Below are 20,000 nucleotides of genomic sequence, written 5' to 3'. Positions count from 1 at the left end.
GGCCTCTCTGATTAAAAGGTGCTGAAAGGTTGATGTGGAAACAGATGCTCACTTTGTCCTTAGAATAAAACATCCAGCCTACACAGCAGCAAATGCAGACACACACACACACACACACAAAGACACACACACACAGACACGCACACGCACACAGACACGCACACACACACACACAACCTCTGTCTGAGGTGTGGTCCAATTGTACTGCTCATATATCTACATTGTACACAACACACCTAAACAACCACACACACCTTAGCGTCATCATCCATAGCTACATTTCAGCCAACACATCGAAGCAATCATTAGTGTTGTAGTCACAGCACCCAAGTGATCATGTACGGCAAACTATAATATAGAGGTCGTGACCCCTGAGGGAGCGGTAGATGAGTGAAAGCCCAGCACATGAATAAAGACTGTTCACTAGACGGGGATACAGCTTCACACACAGAGTGTCCGTCTCTTTATATCTCTTTCACACTCTGTCTCTGTTTTTTAAATGACTGTCCTGAATACTAATCAAATGAAAAACCCTTATAATGTCTCACCAAATCATATTTATTTATTACAAATGATCTGAGTGTTTAAAACAATCTCTTACAAGAGTGTGTCAACGCACAGATTCAACTGAAGCGTGACACGGGGTTGAAAAGGAGCGCGAGAAAAAGATAGGGCTCTTTCTAAAACTATGGGTACACATGTGGTGGGTGTAGCTATGGGTACACGTGTGGCGGGTGTAACTAAGGGTACACGTGTGTGTGGTGGGTGTAACTAAGGGTACACGCGTATGTTGGGTGTAACTAAGGGTACACGCGTATGTTGGGTGTAACTAAGGGTACACGCGTATGTTGGGTGTAACTAAGGGTACACGTGTGTGGTGGGTGTAACTATGGGTACACGTGTGTGGTGGGTGTAACTATGGGTACACGTGTGTGGTCGGTGTAACTAAGGGTACACGTGTGTGGTGGGTGTAACTATGGGTACATGTGTGTGGCAGATGTAACTAGGTACATGTGTGTGGCGGATGTAACTATGGGTACACGTGTGTGGTCGGGTGTAATTATGGGTACACGTGTGTGGTGGGTGTAACTGAGGGTACACGTGTGGTGGGTGTAACTAAGGGTATACGTGTGGTTGGATGTAACTGGGTACACGTGTGTGGTGGGTGTAACTATAGGTACACGTGTGTGGCGGATGTAACTATGGGTACACGTGTGTGGTGGGTGTAACTAAGGGTACACGTGTGTGGTGGGTGTAACTATGGGTACACTGTGTGTTAGGTGTAACTACGGGTACACGTGTGTGATGGGGTAATTAAGGGTGCATGTGTGTGGTGGGTGTAACTAAGGGTACACGTGTGTGGTGGGTGTAACTATGGGTACACTGTGTGTGTTAGGTGTAACTACGGGTACACGTGTGTGATGGGGTAATTAAGGGTGCATGTGTGTGGTGGGGGTAACTAAGGGTACACGTGTGTGTGTGTTGTGTATAACTAAGTGTGCACGTGTGTGATGGGGGTAATTAAGGGTGCATGTGTGTGGGGGGTAACTAAGGGTACACGTGTGGGGGGGTAACTAAGGGTACACGTGTGTGGTGGGGGTAACTAAGGGTACACGTGTGTGGGGGGGTAACTAAGGGTACACGTGTGTGGGGGGTAACTAAGGGTACACGTGTGTGGCGGATGTAACTATGGGTACACGTGTGTGGTGGGTGTAACTAAGGGTACACGTGTGTGGGGGGGTAACTAAGGGTACACATGTGTGGGGGGGTAACTAAGGGTACACGTGTGGGGGGGTAATTAAGGGTGCATGTGTGTGGGGGGGGTAACTAAGGGTGCACGTGTGTGATGGGGGTAATTAAGGGTGCATGTGTGTGGTGGGGGTAACTAAGGGTACACGTGTGTGGGGGGGTAACTAAGGGTACACGTGTGTGGGGGGGTAACTAAGGGTACACGTGTGTGGGGGGGGTAACTAAGGGTAACGTGTAAGACATTTCGCTGTGAGGAGCTGTGTGCTGTCTGCCCCACACTGATTTTTCTGTATTACGTTTGTCTGAAATTCATTATGGAACTAATTAAGTTGTCTCCACTCTCTCTCTCTCTTTCTTTCTCTCTCTCTCTCTCTCCTTTTTCTTTCTTTTTTTTGGTTGCACCCATTCTCCATTTCTCATTCCTTCTTTCCTTTTCCATTCTCACTTTCTCTTTCCCCTCTCTCTCTCTCTCTCTCTCTCTCTCTCTCTCTCTCTCTCTCTCTCTCTCTCTTTCCCTGCAGGCAACGAGGGAGTTGTCTTTGGTCATTCAGTCGAAACATCACACATTCGAGCTGAACCTTTCCAAGACTTGAAGTGAGTCCTGGCTTTTCTAATGTCTACTTGTTATTCAGAAATTATGTTAGCGGGAGACCGAGACGGGTAGAGGGAGAGCGAGGGAGAGAGAAGACCGAATGAGATTCAGCCTACAGTATGCTGTCTTGAATTTTAATGATTGCCTTCAGTTATTGGCTAGTGTGTTTATGTTAACGCACTTCAGTTCCTGTAATCCTTACTGACATCCTGTCACACTCGCTCGCCATTACGAGGGAGAGGCCAGGCCTTCCCTGACACCCCTGTCAATCAACAGCGGATCAGCCAATCACATCGATCTGATCTCTTCCGCCCTCATTAGCCGAGAGGCCGTTGGGTTTTCGGTATCACGCCGACGTCTTGGCTCAGTGGTTTTCGAGCACTGGCGTCGGGCACCTCGTGTTTGGACATTTGCATGTACATTTACCGCATTTATCTGATGCTGATCCAAAGCAACAATAATGTCTGAACACAACTTGAGTAATTGAGGGTTAAGGGTTTTGCCCAGGGGCCCAACAGTGACAACCTGGCAGTGGCGGAACTTGAACTTGGGCTTGGACGCCCCTCTTCTAATGCAAACCACCCCCAAACACTAACAAGGCAGTGGCCAAACGCCTCACGAGTCTGGCGTGAAGCGCCTCAGACCCTAACCTTTACGGGACTTCCAGGATGCTGGGCGAACGAGAGCATGTCAAACTGCTTGCACACCAGTGGAGGGCAGGAAGAAAAGCTGGGAGTGGGGTTGCTTCATCACAGTGTGGGGACTCGTATGTGTGTAAACATCCCTGTTTCATGAAGGAGGTGTTTATTGGCGCTACTGTGTGTGTGAAGTTTTTACCATCTGCTGTAGTCCCTGTTCAGGGTCTTAGCCTGTCTGCTGAAGTGTAGTCAGTGTGCAAGTCACTGTGGGTGTGGGTTTAAGGTGTGGGTGGGTGGCTGTGCTAGGTTTAGGTTTTCCTATTGGCCTGGGTATAAGGTGAGGGGGTCTGGCTATGGTATTGTTGGGTTTTCCTATCGGTCGGGGTTTTGAGTGTCTTGAATATTAATCAAGTAAAAAACACTTGAAATGTCGCACCAAATCCTGCTTTCATTACAAATGATCTGAGCATATGATTGGTCGGGTTTTGAGTGTGGGTGTGTGGCTATGGTACTGTATGGTTTTCCTATTGGTGGGGGTTTTTGAGCGTGGGCGTGCTTTTGATTCTGGTGAGCTGTGACAGGGCTCACACGATTCATTATTTTTCTCTCTCTCCCTCGCTCTCTCTCTCTCCATCTATTAATCTTACTGAAGTATCACTTTAGTTGTCTTTCACCATGTGTGTCTTCTTCCCTTGACTGGGTACCCCGTGCCTCTCCCTGATTGGTTGAATTTACTTTAAAGCCCTTCCTAATTGGCGGAATTCCCTGTTACATGTTCTATTGGCTTCTCTTGTGTCCCTCTTTCTGGGAATCTGGGGGTGTCGGAGGTTCATGTGAGTGTTAGTGCTGTTTTATTGAAGTAACATTCTTAGTTCTGTATGATGTGCTTAACAGCCAACTGAAGACATGCTGGTTAATTAGCAAAGTTATGACTATTCTGTTTATCTTGAACATTTCTGATAGAAGCCGACATGAAGCAGGAAGACTTTCACTCTCTCTCTGTTCTCTAAAAGTAGCAAATTGTGCAGTGAAAGTCAATGACACAAGTAATGGACTAATGTGGTCTATTCCAGGCTAATGATGTATGACATGGTTTTACAGACAGAGGGACATGTAGCTCAGTTTAAAATGCAGCTTGGAAAGCAGGTCGACACCTAACCCTTAACCCTGGACCTAACCCTTAACCCTGGACCTAACCCTAACCCTGGACCTAACCCTAACGTTGCACCTAACCCTTAACCCTAACCCTAACCCTGGAACTAACCCTAATTCAAACCCTAACCCCAACCTGTTAGGACAAACACCACCGCAAACTTGGTCAGAGCGCCCCCTAGAGAGAAGACCTGATTTCACCACAGGTGGTCGGTATGTAGAAATTGTCATTTTATAGCCCGTGTTCCTTCCCTCATTCTTTTAATGTTTTTGCAGGTATAGTGTCGACTGAGCATTCTGTCAGCAGAATTTTATTAATGTGCAAATCAAGTTGACACATGGCAGTTATAACAGTGAAGGTCAAAATAAAATCTGTCCATCTCCATATAAATGTGCACATATGGGCACCTGGAAATGTGCGGGAAAGCAAAATGATGTAAGGAGGGGGTGTGTGTCCTGTAACAGTTAAACATGCGCTTGCACACTTAGAGTGGCGCGCTGTGTATATTCTGTACTCAATTACCAGAAGAAAGTCTCTCATTCATATTAGACCCCAGTAACACGCGCAGCCATTAGGTTTGGAAATCGGTGTTTCCTGTAGTGGTGAACATCAATGTCATAACGTGCTGGGGTATCAATTCAGTTCATGTCACCTCAGTTCAGTTCAATTCAGTTCAGTTCGGTTAATTTCAGTTCAGTTCGGTTCAGTTCAATTCACTTCCGTCGTACAGTACTTTCTAGAACCGACATCGTATTTTATAGGTGCGGATTAAAATGTATCGGACTGTTTAGTTTTTAAAAGCCCATTGGAATGCTGTTCATGGATGCTCGAGCGTTTGAGACGTTTCATGAGTGCGAGTGTCAAAGAGATGTCGTGAACTAAACGTCTCTTTGAATTCACTGTTCAGTGGCATCGCTGCAGACGTACCAGAACTGCCCAGATGTTCCATGTAAAAGACCTCAGGAAGGTTGAATCAAACGTTCATTCAGCAGGGAACCGTTTCTGAGGAAGTCGTTTGACCTCGTACCCCTCCCTCGTGGGTATTCACGATCTGCTGGTTTGCCACTCCAGCTAGTCAGTGCGCTCCAGATCCCCGTACACGTGCGACAACTTGGAAAACTCGCCTGCCAAACTGCTACAGTTTCAGCCCAGGCTAGTAAAAACAAACCGAACCATAGTGAAGCCCCTCCACGCCAGCTTGCCATGGGAGGAGAGGAGCGCGAGGACCTCATCCCAGCCTTACACAAATCGGTTTGAGCATTTTTATTGGCACACAGCAGCGCCGGTGTTATTAGAGTTCAGCACAGCTCTGCGCACGCGTCTGTTTGTAATAACTAGAAACAAAGGGGTCAGCAGTGAACTGCCAAACTGTTTTAAGTCTGACAGAACTGAGAGCCGGGTAACTAACACTGGCTAGCATGTGCTTGGCGCTAGGCTGTACCTGCTGAACGGACACTGGCGATTTACGACATTCAAGGACGACTAATTAAGAAAATTTAGTGACGACACAGGCAATTAACTTTTATTTGTTTTTCACATTTTCATGCAAATGACGCTTAGAAGGCGCCAGTCTCGTGTAAATTTTGGAAAGGGGCCTTTATCTCAGAGCTGCTCAAATGAGAGTTCCGATATCGCGTGCATCCGCCGATGGTTTAATCACTGGTGTAAAATGATTAACGGTAGACATGCAATTTTCGTTTTACTCTTATTTTCTCACAGTGTTGTAATGGCCAGTGCGCGCAGCCTTGAAACACAGCTCAGAGCAGAACTGGGATCAGAGTCCGTAGTGTTCCCTGCGGCCGTGCATACGCATGAGGCCCAGTCCCTCTCTTCCCGCTGTACTTCCGTAGTCTCCTCTCGCTTCACAGGTCTGAACTTGCCTTTGGCATCCATTAATTATACAGCAACTCCGAGGCAATAAAACATTAGTGCCAATTGGGATATGGTTGATCATTCTCTCCCCATCTCTCTCCCATGCTCTCTCTCTCTCTCCCACTCCCTGCCTCTCTCCCTCTCTCTCTCTCCTACTCCCTCCCTCCCTCTCTCTCTCTCCCTCTCTCTCTCCTACTCCCTCCCTCTCTCCCTCCCTCCCTCTCTCTCTCTCTCCTACTCCCTCCCTCCTTCTCTCCCTCTCTCTCCCACTCCCTGCCTCTCTCCCTCTCTCTCTCCTACTCCCTCCCTCCCTCTCTCTCTCTCCCTCTCTCTCTCCTACTCCCTCCCTCCCTCCCTCTCTCTCTCTCTCCTACTCCCTCCCTCCTTCTCTCCCTCTCTCTCTCCCACTCCCTCCCTCCCTCCCTCCCTCCCTCCCTCTCTCTCTCTCCTACTCCCTCCCTCCCTTCCTCTCTCTCTCTCCCACTCCCTCCCTCTCTCTCTCTCTCTCTCCCACTCCCTCCCTCCCTCTCTCTCTCTCTCTCTCCCTCCCTCCCTCTCTCTCACTCTCTCTCTCTCTCACTCTCTCTCTCTCTCTCTCTCTCTCTCTCTCCCCCTCCCTGGGATTGAGTCTTTGCGTGCTGGTGTGGTTTAGTTAGACTGTGTTGCCATTTCCATTCTGTTGCTGTTGTCCTCAAGCATTTCTTCGAGCGCCTAAGACAAAGCTCCGTCTCAGCTCCTAATTACGTGTTGTCCCACAAAGTCCACAGCACAGATGGAGGGAAAGAAAAAGAATGAGGGATAGAGAGATAGAGAAAGAAACAGCGAGAGAGGGATGGAGATTACAGGAGAAAATTAGCAGGTTGCTACAGCCCAGATTAAACAGAGCAATTCCCCGGAACACATTGGTGGTCTCCGGAACACATCGGTGGTCCCCGGAATGAGCCACGGTTTTCTGGTCCCCATTTTAGATGTTCTGAAATGAACGTGATTGATTGGAATTCCGTGTGACTTTCATGTCGAGCTTTTTAGATGCACACTTGTGAAAATGAATCAGACGACGTCTGTGGCGATGGCCGGGGACCATTCCGTCCACCGCCGAAAGCCACTGGGGCGGAACGTGACTGGCTCCTGACGTTTGAATGACGGCGCTGTGGTCCAGCACTTGGGGGCGCGTCCGACTGGTCTCACAACCTAATCCACCAACCAACTAGCCCCCCACCCCCGACCCCCCCAGGAGAAGGATGGAGCCCGTCTGCTTCCCCATACGTGTGATCCTGCACTGGTATGGTTACTGGCCCTCGAGCAAACGTTTAACTCCAAATGGTCTGTCGGGTTTGTCGCAGGAATTTAAACTGTTATGCAAAATGGCCTTTAGCAAGAGAATTAGACTCAGCAATGCTGTAAAGTGGTTTGGTTCGTGCCCAGATGAGTGTCGTTTCAAATGGGTCTTCAGGTCTGGAGATTCTCTACTCGGTCTTTATTTCTCATTTAGCATTCGTTAGGTGAATTAGTCGGGTGGAGGACGCCGGCATCAGGCAACCAGGAGCGAGAGCTGTAGCAGCAATCGCTGATATCAAGCCGAAATTCCAAATTCAGCAGTTTTCCGCTGTAAATGGCCAAGACAGAGACAGCAAGTAGATTATTCTGGAGAGGTCAGAGGTGAGAGGTTATGAATGTTGCATGGAATTTGAGAAACACTGTAGTCTTTTTATGGAACTTTGAACAATTTTAAGGAGTTTAAGGAGGCTGTTGGAGGAGTTGGAGAAGGGTGACAACGTCCTTTTGGGCCAAAGAGGCACTTTTTAAAACCCTCTTCAGGTGCCCTGTTTGTAGTTTATTTTGCCCTCTACAGGTGCCCGGTTTGTTTGTTTTTTTCATGTGCGTTGCTGCTGTCCAACCTTCTAACAAAATGAGCGGAAACTTGTGGGGGTGAGATGTGTGATGTTTTAAAGGGCCACTAATGCTAATGTTAGTCCACTAATGCTAATGTTAGCCCACTAGTACTAATGTTAATCTAGTAGTGTTAATGTTAGCGCACTAGTACTACTGTTAGCCCACTAATGCTAATGTTAACCCACTAGTACTAATGTTAATCTAGTAGTGTTAATGTTAGCTCACTAGTACTACTGTTAGCCCACTAATGCTAATGTTAGTCCACTAATGCTAATGTTAGCCCACTAGTACTACTGTTAGCCCCGTAATGCTAATGTTAGTCCACTAATGCTAATGTTAGCCCACTAGTACTAATGTTAATCTAGTAGTGTTAATGTTAGCGCACTAGTACTACTGTTAGCCCACTAATGCTAATGTTAGTCCACTAATGCTAATGTTAGCCCACTAGTACTACTGTTAGCCCCGTAATGCTAATGTTAGTCCACTAATGCTAATGTTAGCCCACTAGTACTAATGTTAATCTAGTAGTGTTAATGTTAGCGCACTAGTACTACTGTTAGCCCACTAATGCTAATGTTAGTCCACTAATGCTAATGTTAACCCACTAGTACTAATGTTAATCTAGTAGTGTTAATGTTAGCTCACTAGTACTACTGTTAGCCCACTAATGCTAATGTTAGTCCACTAATGCTAATGTTAGCCCACTAGTACTACTGTTAGCCCCGTAATGCTAATGTTAGTCCACTAATGCTAATGTTAGCTCACTAGTACTACTGTTAGCCCCGTAATGCTAATGTTAGTCCACTAATGCTAATGTTAACCCACTAGTACTAATGTTAATCTAGTAGTGTTAATGTTAGCTCACTAGTACTACTGTTAGCCCCGTAATGCTAATGTTAGTCCACTAATGCTAATGTTAGCCCACTAGTACTACTGTTAGCCCCGTAATGCTAATGTTAGTCCACTAATGCTAATGTTAGCTTACTAGTACTACTGTTAACCCACTAGTACTACTCTTAGCCCACTAGTACTACTGTTAGCCCACTAGTACTACTCTTAGCCCCGTAATGCTAATGTTAGTCCAATAACGCTAATGCTAACCCACTAGTGTTAATGTTAGCCCACTAGTACTAATGTTAGTCCACTTCTGTTAGTTAGCCCACTAATGCTAATGTTAGTCCACTAATGCTATGTTAGCCCACTAGTACTAATGTTAATTTAGTAGTGTTAATGTTAGCCCACTAGTACTAATGCTAATCTACTAGTGTTAATGTTAGCCCACTAGTACTAATGTTAATCTAGTAGTGTTAATGTTAGCCCATTAATGTAAGATGGGTAAACAAAGAACTGCTCACCAGCCTTCTCGATGTTCAGTTATTGGCTGTTACTGTTATTGGCTATTTAAATACAGTTATAAATTGGAAACAGTAATACAGTAAAGCATTGTATAGTTAACATCCTAATCTAAAAAAATGTATTTCCACTGAAGGTATTCAGGTGTAGTTTCTTCTAATCTGCATAGAGTGCAGAGGTACATGGGCAGACGTGACGGCAGGTGAGATCAGGAGCCTCTGAGATGACTGACATACTCCTACATTTGACATGCACACTTGCTTCTAGTGTTGAGGACCTGACACGTGCGCTCTCAGCGACACCTGGTCTTACGGACACGTGCGCTCTCCTGGACACCCAGGTACATGCGCTTTCATGGATGACCCCCACCTAGCCAATGGGAACGCTACCATCGACCTCCAGGCCGTACCATCTGAGCCTTGGGAAGGGGGGGTAGGCTGGAACATCTGGCTTGGATCTGCAGCTTTGGAGGTTCTACGTGCGGCAGTTAGCCTGTTAACTTGTATTTATAAATAAATAAATAAGTAATTTTTATTTATTTTATATACTATTATTTTTTACTTATCAGGTTTTTGGAGTTACACCGAGTTTTTGGTGAATTGGGAGAAATGTCTGTTGGTATCTACAACTAACGTGTCTCCAGCGGCTTGAAGACAAATTGGGCCGGGGGGGGATCTGGACATGCCCGTGACAGGCCCACCATTGGTGTTGCCTGGGGTGGGGGCTAGCAGAGGGAGGCGGCTGATTGGATGATGTAGCGCCCTCCCTGTGATCAAGGGTAGCGCACCACAGGCTTAATATTGATGGCAGACACACATCCTCTCCAGAGTTTAATTATAGATAGAGACAGAGAGAGAGAGAGAGAGATATTTGAAAGGGATTTGTCTGTTTTATTGCTCACCTGGAATTGTGCAGATAATCAAAACAGATTGACACCTGTAATCACCATGGGGTGTGTGTGTGTGTGTGAGAGAGAGAGAAAGAGAGGGACAGAAGTGTATCCAGGTTGTAGAGACACAGGCTGGCCATGTGTTGGTTTTACAGGGGTCTGTGTGGGCTGTGGGGTCTCTGGAGCTAACGCAGGTCGTGCGTGGTTCGGGGGTAGAGCATGTTCAGAGTCGGCTGGCATCTGCACCCATGCCCTCTGTGTGGGGGCTTTGTTGTGGAACCCATGCCCTCTGTGTGGGGGCTTTGTTGTGGAACCCATGCCCGCTGTGTGAAGGCTCTGTTGTGGAACCCATGCCCGCTGTGTGGGGGCTCTGTTCTGGCATCCATGCCTGCTGTGTGGGGCTCTGGCATCCACACCCATGCCTGCTGTGTGAGGCTCTGGTGTCCATACCCATGCCTACTGTGGTAGTGGGCAGTGGTAGCTCAGTGGTGAAGGTACTTGACTTGTAGTCAGAAGGTTGCTGGTTCAAGCCCCACCACTCCAAAGTTGCCCCTGAGCAAGGCTCTTAACCCTCAATTGCTCAAGCTGTACTCACTCATAATTGTAAGTCACTTTGGATAAAAGCGTCAGCTAAATGTAAATGCTGTGTGAGGCTTTGGTGTCCATGCCTGTTGTGTGGGGGCTCTGTTCTGTCATCATGCACTATGTTGCTGCTTGCGACTTGTTTGATGAACGTGTCAGTTTTGTGTTTTTCTTTTGTATGTCACTCTTCCCTCTGTGTGTGTGTGTGTGTGTGTGAGAGGTCCCTGTGTTGGGCTCTCACCATTAGATTCTCATGTTGAAATGTTGTACACGTCTGTTTTTGAAGTCTGCTGGTGGGGTCTGTGCTGGCCAGCTGTAGTCAGCTCCTTGTAGGGAGGCACACCTCGTGCTCCTCATGCTGGGTTCCTGGGCTCCTGTGCTCCTCATGCTGGGCTCCTGCGCTCCTCACACTCCTGTGCTTCTGTGCTGGGCTCCCGCGTTCCCCTGCTAACTGCCCATCTGAAGCTCCTTTTATCTGGACACAGATGCCTCTCTTCACACACTGCTAGAGTCGAGGTGCCACTGTAAGGACCTGGTAACACATGCTGGGTTTTACACTGCGTTTGTATGACCTTGGATACATGTATTATGGTTTGATTCGGGACCTGGAGATCTCTTCCTAAGGTGTGTGTGTGTGTGTGTGTGTGTGTGTGTGTGTGTGTGTGTGTGTGTGTGTGTACTAATTACCCTTCCTTATCCCATGGTGCACCAGTGGTACCTTGTTTGAGTAGTGGTTAACCCATATGGTTAACTCATGTCCCTGAGTGCTAGTGAATTGCTTTCAGAGGACAAACAAAAACATGTCAGGACACGAGACACAAGTAGACAGGACACTGTCTCATTTCTTATGTGTCCTAAGGTGTAAAGATACACACACCAACCATCCCGTAACTTTTCACCTTTGGCCAGTGTCTGAGTACAGGGCCGCTATTGGCTGGAACACTGATATGGCGGGTGTATAGTAAGCAGGTGTTGATCAGGTACAGCAGAGTTAATGCTGCTTAAACTCTCAGTCAGCAGTGGTACTGTGGTCAGTGGACATGTGGTCAGTGGTTCTGTGGTGAGTGGTTGTGTGGTGGTCAGTGGTTGCATGGTCAGTGGTTCTGTAGTAAGAGGTCGTGTGGTCAGTGGTCGTGTGATCAGTGGTCCTGTGGTTTCTAAAGAATGGCTGGCGCTTACGCATCACGTTAGGTAAGCACACACTCAGACGTCTCTGTCATGTTACTTAAATCTGGTGAGATTATTTACCAAGTCTTTGACCCCACCATGTGACCTTGTCAGCCAATCCAGAACAAAATCCTAGCCAAGATCAGTATGATTGGTGGGGGAGCCTGATGACCTTCCACGACCACTTGGCCAAACAGCCAATATTGCACAAGTCCTTCGCATATATTATTATTATTATTATAATTTTAACCACTCTATGATTGTCTCCGCTGCTGAAGAGAAGGATATTATTGGCTGCCATGGTAACCCAGCCTCTCAAATCAACCGAGGAAGTGTGACACAAACGCATTTTGAAGATTTCCCCTGCCAGACTCGACCTCCGCCTGCACTGATTGTCGGGTTGCGGGAGATTTGTGTGGGAGGCTCGGGGAGGTGGAGGAGGGTGGAGGATGTCCTCTGTAGAGGACTTGTTTGGAGCGGAGATGGTCCCCCACCCTGGAATGAGCTCGGCGGAACATGTGCCATTAGGCTCAGTTCCTCCCAAGCTGACAATCACGTCAGGACAAGGAGGGCTCGTGTGTGTGTGTGTGTGTGTGTGTGTGTGTGTCATGTCTGTCGTGTCTGGATGTGTGTGTATGTGTGTGTGTGTGTCGTGTCATTCACTGACTGTCTCGGTCTGTGTAGCTATTTTTATTGGTCTAGTCCAGCTCTAACATGAGACTGACGAAACGCACACACACACACACGACAGCCTCCAAGCATTTCTTAAGCACAGCGAGATGAAGAAACCCCTCCTCTTCCTCTGCCGTGACCCCTCTTCATCCTCATCTTCCTCCCTGTCTCTTCTTCTTCCTCCATGGCGACAGGCACCAGCCTTGCGCCCCTCAGCCGTGAAATTGCTGTGTGTCGTGAGCCGGGGGGGTCTCTGCCCAGCCGGACGCTGCCCGGGGGTGGGCAGGACTGGGCGTGGTCTCCAGGTATGGGCGGGGCTAGCAGCTACCTGCAAATATGCCCACCTGCAGACTCCGCCCCCGCCACACGTCATTTTACTCCTTCTTCCTCTCTCTTTTTCTTTTTCTTTCTTTCTTTCTTTCTTCTTAGTTTTAAAATCACTTCTTTCACACCCGTCTGTCCACATCTGTGCCACTATTTAATAGACATGTTTCTTTTTTCCTTTTTTAAAACTTGAGATTTTCTTGTCGAGCTTCTGTATCCCACCCCAAAACTCCGGCACGCCTGGAAATGTCACATGTCGGCATTTTGCCGTCGGGAGCGGGCGGCGGGGTTCATCCATCCGCGTTAGGGTGCCATCCGTCATTCTGAAAGGGCCACGCGGAGCCCCAGAACCAGGGAGAGGGAGGAGGAACACCGCGGCAAAGGTTAGCGGCTTGGGTTCCTGCACTTCAGCGGGGAGTCAGAACGCCGAGTCAATATCCACCAGCCGGAATGGGGGAATGGTGCAGAGATCCAACGATAAATCACAATACCCACACACACATGCATACGCCACAGGACACAGATACACATGCACAAACGCCACAGTGCACAGACACACGCACATCATGCACCACCCATCAAAACACACACAAACTCATCACACACACCTCCTCGCCACAACACACCACGCGCGCGCGCGCGCACACACACAGAGACAGCTGTGTTCATAAATAATGATTGCGCAGGGAGGAAACTTTGTTGTCTAAAAGTTGCGCTGCGCGTCTCCGCTGCCTCCAGTCCTAGAGCGATGCGGCAGCCGGGAGAAGTGCACGTGTGACACCCGCGATAGACGACTCCAGACCTCGCTCAGCCCTGTGAGGGCGTCGCCGTGGCGAACCGATAAGTGCGCTTCTGCCATATTTATTTGTTTGTTTTTTTCCTCCGGCCTTATCTGTAAACATCATGTAAACAAAGCTCGGCGAGGCGGACGGCGGAAGGTCGACCCGCGCCACGGCAGGAATTGCGTGTGCGCCAAGGGCAAACGTGCGCGGCGGGTGGGGGGGGGTTCAGTTGTCTGCCAACCCGTGATATCACTCCACTTGCATCCTTCTCTGGAACACCCCCAAACAGAAAATCGATCATGTGATTGAATCCCTCTTTTGAAAAGCTTGTTGGAGAGAGATTTGTGCATCGGGGGAGGAGTTGAGACGGACAGGTGGGGTGGGGGGGGGGCATTGTTGTATCAATATATTCATTTCTGTCATTAATTTTCCTGTGAGCAAACGCAAGGCATCAACTGGGCACTAAGACCCTTCAGCCAAGTGTGTGTGTGTGTGTGTGTGTGTGTGTGTGTGTTGTATACTACTGCTGCACCATTGTGTCCAAGTCCCTGGGGTTAGGAAGGGCAGTGGCTCCCCCTATCTGCTGCGCAGCAGTCTACCAGTCTTCTTCAGTTAGAAACTCATTCCTCTTGTCCCAACGTGCTCGCCGTAGGCTGGAGTCTCCGACGAGGACGCTGACGCTGGAGGCTCCCAAGGGGGTGGAGGTGAACGCAGGCGTGGGGGAGTTCCGCGTGTCCTGCAGGAAAGACCTCACCCTGGAGTCCTCGGAGGGAGAGGTGAGCACCCGCCCAGACGCCCAAACACCACATATAAACGTCCTCATAATCGTGTTTGGTTTCCACAGACATTTGTGCCCTGCTACACCTGACAAGTTAAATGACCTTAAATGGTTTGAAGAAACCGATTAAGTTTAATAACTCAAAGACAAAGAAAGGGATAAAAATCGAAACAAATGTGTGTACGGAAACACGTACGGGAGGCAAACCAATCACAGAACCAGACGCGCGTGAAGGGGTAGACTGGAGGAGACGACCCCACCCACATATGCAAATGAGCCATGCTATAAGACAATAGCTGGGTGGCTACACTGCGGAAAAAGCGCTTTCAGACATCACGTGATTTCAGTAATAGAGCTCGTGGAGTTTTCTCAAACCTGGCATACAGGTGTAAATTTCCAGGTTTTTGATTACTAGGTAACTTGTGAAGCCAAAGGTCCCTCCATTTTCGATAAAGGACTTAACACACACTGATATTAGTTCTCAGATTACGTTTTTTTCTACCCTATTATGTAAAGCGAGTCTGTTTGATTGTGTGGTAAAGCACTGACACATAACGTACTTCCAGAACATCACGGTTCAGCACTGCACTTGTGCACAGACAGCAAACGTCTCAGTGCCCAACACCTTCATGAATAAACCATTATAACACCTACGCCTGCAGATACACACTACAGACAACATGGATTAATAATGCAGGAAAGCCAAACGTGAATAACATTGAAAAACAATTCCGTTACTAGACTGTACGTTTAGAATATGTTGTTGTTGTTGTTGTTGTTGTTTTTGTTGTTGTTATTTTTGTAATGGCCCACAAATTGTAATTTAGTGAATACATTTGAATATATTCACCTTTGCTCAAAGACATTGCAATGATTACTTTTACTCAAAAGTTATTACAACAATCCCCTCTGATTTAGTGTTCATTTAATATCTTCAGTCCAACATTTTGTATTTTGTCAGTTTGCTTATTTTATTGAGATGCACTATGTGTATATATGTAATTCTCACTTCACATGTGTAAACTCTCATCGGAGCTAGCTCTCCACACGTGATTAGCGCTTTCCTCTATTCTCAGCTAGCGGTCTCAGTAAGTGATATCATCTGCGCGGCTAACGTTCTCATCTTAACGGGCCTGTCGCGATTAGCGCTCTTCTCTGAGCTTGTTTAGCGCTCACAGTTAGCGCCCTCGTCCGCGACGTTCGGCTGTCCCGCGACAGGCTCGGACCCAGGCAGTGCCGCGAGTCACGCACGGCTAACGCTAACAGTTCATTACCGGCAGGCAGACGGGTCAAACGGGTCCCCCTTTGTTGGGACCTGGGCTCAGGGATGATCGTTGGCTCTCAGTTGAGCCGTTAGCATGCCGGAGAAGGCGCGGCTGGAGGGGACGCAGGCTTATCTCGCATCATGGAGAGTTAGCGCACAGCCGCCTGACAGCTAGTTTACATGGTCATAGCTGCACAGATTAAAGCCATATCAGCACAAGCCAGACCAGATCTGTGCGTACTCTCATTCATACTCCCTCTGGTTCTTTTTTCCATTCTCCGTTTCAAGATTATAATTCAAAATGGGTGTGGGCTCGAGGGCAGGACAGAGGGCAGGATAGAGGGTGGGATAGAAGGAGGGATAGAGGGTGGGATAGAGAATGGGATAGAGAGGGATGGAGGGCAGGATAAAGGAAGGGACAGAAGGAGGGATAGAGGGTGGGATAGAGAGGGATGGAGGGCAGGATAGAGGGTGGGATAGAGAGGGATGGAGGGAGGGATAGAGAGCAATGGAGGGAGGGTGGGACAGAAGGAGGGATAGAGAGGGATGGAGGGCAGGATAGAGGGTGGGATAGAGAGGGATGGAAGGCAAGACAGAAGGAGGGATAGAGAGTGGGATAGAGAGGGATGGAGGGCAGGATAGAGGGAGGGAGAGACAGCAGGATAGAGGGTGGGATCAGTGTGTAAGAAAGAGCAGGATCTCATAGCTTCGATTGGGGTATTGGGGGGATTGGGGAAAACTGTTAGAAAGGCATCGACTCCTCTGACCCTTCTGACCTCTCCAGGCTGCTGCTGGAGAACACCTGACCTGGGCACAGCAGGGACGCAAGGTGTGAAGGCTCCAGCTGGCAGACGGGTGTGCTGGCTGCACCCAGATGAGCTGGTGGCTTGGGCTGGGGTTGGACTAGGATTGGACTGGGGTTGGATTGTGGTTGGGCTGGGGTTGAGCTGGGGTTGAGCTGTGACTGGATTGTGGTTGGGCTGGGGTTGGACTGCCAAATCCCTCCCAGTAATTTAGACACATTTACACCATCCAGAGGGCAGGTCAAACTCTCTCTCTCTCTCTCTCTCTCTCTCTCTCTCTCTCTCTCTCTCTCTCTCTCTCTCTCTCTCTCTCTCTCACACACACTTTCTTGTGTAGATTAGTATTGCCATGGTTTTCTCTCAGTTCAGCCCTTTTTTTCCTCATTCTCTGCACCTCCCCTCTCTTTCCCTCTCTCCTCCCCCTCTCTCTCTTTCCCTCTCTCCTCCCCCTCTCTCTCTTTCCCTCTCTCCTCCCCCTCTCTCTCTTTCCCTCTTTCCTCCCTCTCTCTCTTTTCTTTCTGTTCTCCTCCTCACTCTCTCGCTTTAGCAACTCTCTTTAGCCCAGACTATTTAATTAACTTCCAGGAGTCTGAGCAATACATCACGCCTCCCTGTCAGCACCACATAAAAAGGAGCTTTCTCTCTCTCTCTCTCTCTCTCTCTCTCTCTCTCTCTCTCTCTCTCTATTTCTCTCTCTCTCTCTCTCTCTCCCTCTCTCTCTCTCTCCCTCTTTCTCTCTCTCTCTCTCTCTCTCTCTCTCTCTCTCTCTCTCTCTCTCTCTTTCTCTTTCCCTCTGTCTCTGTTTTTTTCCAGCTGCTAGGATAGCAGGCAGTCCCAGAGAGCTGAACAGATATGGTAGAGCAGTCAGTGAGAATCGGGCGATAAAACGATAGCCATATGTATCGTGATATCCGCCTCAGCAGTAACAACAGGAAAACCGTTTGTTAGTTTCACTTAAAAGCATTAAATGCAAATTGCCAGGAGAGCATGTGATGAATATGTGTGATGTCCGAGCAAACCATTGACACGCTCCCTCCATGGCTCATAAACAACCCATCATATTCCTCGATAACGCAGTGACCCGCAAACAGCCAATCATTTAACAGGTGCACCGTCCACATGTGACAGAACGACAGAAACAGTGAGGCATGAGAAACAGAGTACAGACGATGAGGGCAGTTCAGCTCAGGTGGGGCAGCTCTGTTTAAGTCTGACAGACATAAAGAATGCGAATACAACAAAGGTTTTTGATCACGTGGGCTGCTTCCACCCTTTGGAACTTCATCTCAAGAACCAACCCACAGGATGGAGAGCTACTCAATATCAACACCTACACAACAGCAATAACACGCAGTAGCTGAGGGTATGCTACTCAAGAAAACACAAAAAAAGCCTGGCTCCGGAAAACTTTTCATTCTGGTTCTAGAAAGCTTCTCGGCATGGTTGAAACATTTGGCTCCAGAAAGCTTCACCCTGGTCCACCTTGCTTTGCCGTTTTGGGCCACAAGCACTCATGCTGGGGAAGCAGATCCAGAGTGCGGGGAATCTAGAAACAGAACTCCCGCTCCCTCTGACATCCGGTCGAGTTGCACTCAATGGTCGAGCACCATAGGTGACGACGTGGGGCCTAAAGAGAAAGTGTTTGCCAGAGCGCTGCACGAGGGAACCGGTCACCGGTCGTGACTGATATACCTGTCTCACGGGGTCTGAATGAAAACACCCAGGTGTGCAGCACTGCAGACAGTGGCATGAACACGGCGAACGCTTCACTCAACGCCTGCACTCGGCTGCCGTGTCGGGGCTGCCAGTTACATGCAGATACCGGTGAGTAGTTTTGGCTTTTAGCAGTTCCAAAGTCAGCCACAGTCTCTTGGTTTGTGTTGGCGGCTGGAATAATAAGAATATTTTCAAAGTCATTTAGAAAAGCACAATTGAGACAAACACGCAACAAACGTGCGAGTCTAATCATAAAAGCATATAAAATCTAATCATAAAACTGGAATGTTAAAAGAATATTGATTTCTCTTAACATTCATTTAACATTAATTAACATTAATTCTTCAAATACAACCCATGGGTATTATATTAAATGATGACATGAAGTGGCTATTATTTCAGAGTTACTTGTATATTTTACTTTTACGTTTTTTGCAGTGATTTCTAGTTTAAGATGGATCTTTTTATGATTGCTTGCACTGGTTATGTCTTCTCTCTATTCAGACACAGCTGGGCGAGACAGAAAAGGCTTGTTGGTTCGTGTAAGAATGTGCTGGCCACAATTTCACATTCAACACCTCGACCTTCCCGACAACCTGCTTGTCACCGAGATGGCGGGGCAGGCTGCAGGAATGGCCTGTCTTCAGACAGAAAGCCCTGGAAGGACATCGATGTCCTAGAGTCAACTCAGCGAGCGCGACGTCCCCTGCTGGTGTCCATGGGAAGTGGTACACCATGACGTCATGCGTGAAGCCCATCCTACAGCTGTTCAGCTCAAAGTTCCTGAATGTTTGGGAACGGCATATTCAACTCAGAGGTCAAGACCGGAAAAAAACAATACGCCTTGATGAAGAATATGCACACGTCGGGTCTCCGACGACCTGCTGGACATAGCTGCCTCAGCCAGGCCCCCACTTACATTACGTTTATGGCACTCGGCAGACCCTCCTGACCAAACTGACTCGCAAAGTCCTAGATTTAAGGCTCAGTATATCAAGACAGACGAGGCGGAAGCCATTAAAGCAAGGGCATCGTCCGCAAGGACGCACGACAGCAGACGAAGGCCAGACCCGGGCGGGCGCCAAAGGAGTCGGTTCAGGAGGAGGAGCTACCCTTCCTCTGTCGCTGGGGTAAATCCGCGGGTGCAGCCGGGAAGCAACCTGGTGGCTCCTAGTGCACACAGTGAGGCACGAGGAACCCCCTCTGGAAGGTCCGTCAGCACAAGGGGGTCGTCACACGCGCCAGGCCAGCGTTACAGACCACAGACGGGAAGCATCTTCTCATCCTCACTTACAGTTTGAAATGAACCCACGTAAGACTGAAAAGTGTTTGACTTTTTTTTTTTCTTTTTTTTTCTTCTTTTTTTTTAAAGTTTGGTGTTCTTGGGAGTTATTCACCTTTAATATGGTTTATTACTTATTGATGTGAGGTCGCCATACCTCAACACGGAATTTTGTATGTTTACGTTATAGTTTACATTTCACATCATTTTGTTTACTGAGTTTTTGAGGGTCTTGTAACAAACATTATATCATTGAGAGGTTACGTTGATCTACCTCAAAGCTCAGAGTTCACTACACATATTACAGAGCACTTTGCTGGCTAAGTTCAAGAGTTTCTCTAATGTGTGTTTTATCACACCTTATTGATGTTAGCTTAGTTTACCTTAAAGTCAAATTTACTTTCTTTCTGTATTTAATGTGTATCAAGGGGAGATCAATGCTTTAACCTTATTTATTTTTATTTATTTGTGTAAACTTTGTGTGCTTTTCA

General features: G+C 47.9%; 1 protein-coding gene across 1 annotated transcript in view; it reads left to right on the top strand.

The window, feature by feature from the left end:
• sgcz (sarcoglycan zeta) overlaps positions 1-20,000 on the top strand; it is a 146,811-nt gene that overhangs the window by 120,387 nt on the left and 6,424 nt on the right. The window contains 2 exon segments of the mRNA XM_081714217.1: positions 2,271-2,343; positions 14,319-14,442. Of these exon segments, the coding sequence (XP_081570343.1) occupies positions 2,271-2,343; positions 14,319-14,442 (197 nt within the window).

The sequence above is a fragment of the Electrophorus electricus genome, chromosome 5 (genome assembly GCF_041902795.1).
Source record: "Electrophorus electricus isolate QZ-2024a chromosome 5, ASM4190279v1, whole genome shotgun sequence".
Taxonomy (NCBI): domain Eukaryota; kingdom Metazoa; phylum Chordata; class Actinopteri; order Gymnotiformes; family Gymnotidae; genus Electrophorus; species Electrophorus electricus.
Note: the sequence above shows the minus strand (reverse complement) of the source record. Positions and strands in the feature narration are given on the sequence as shown.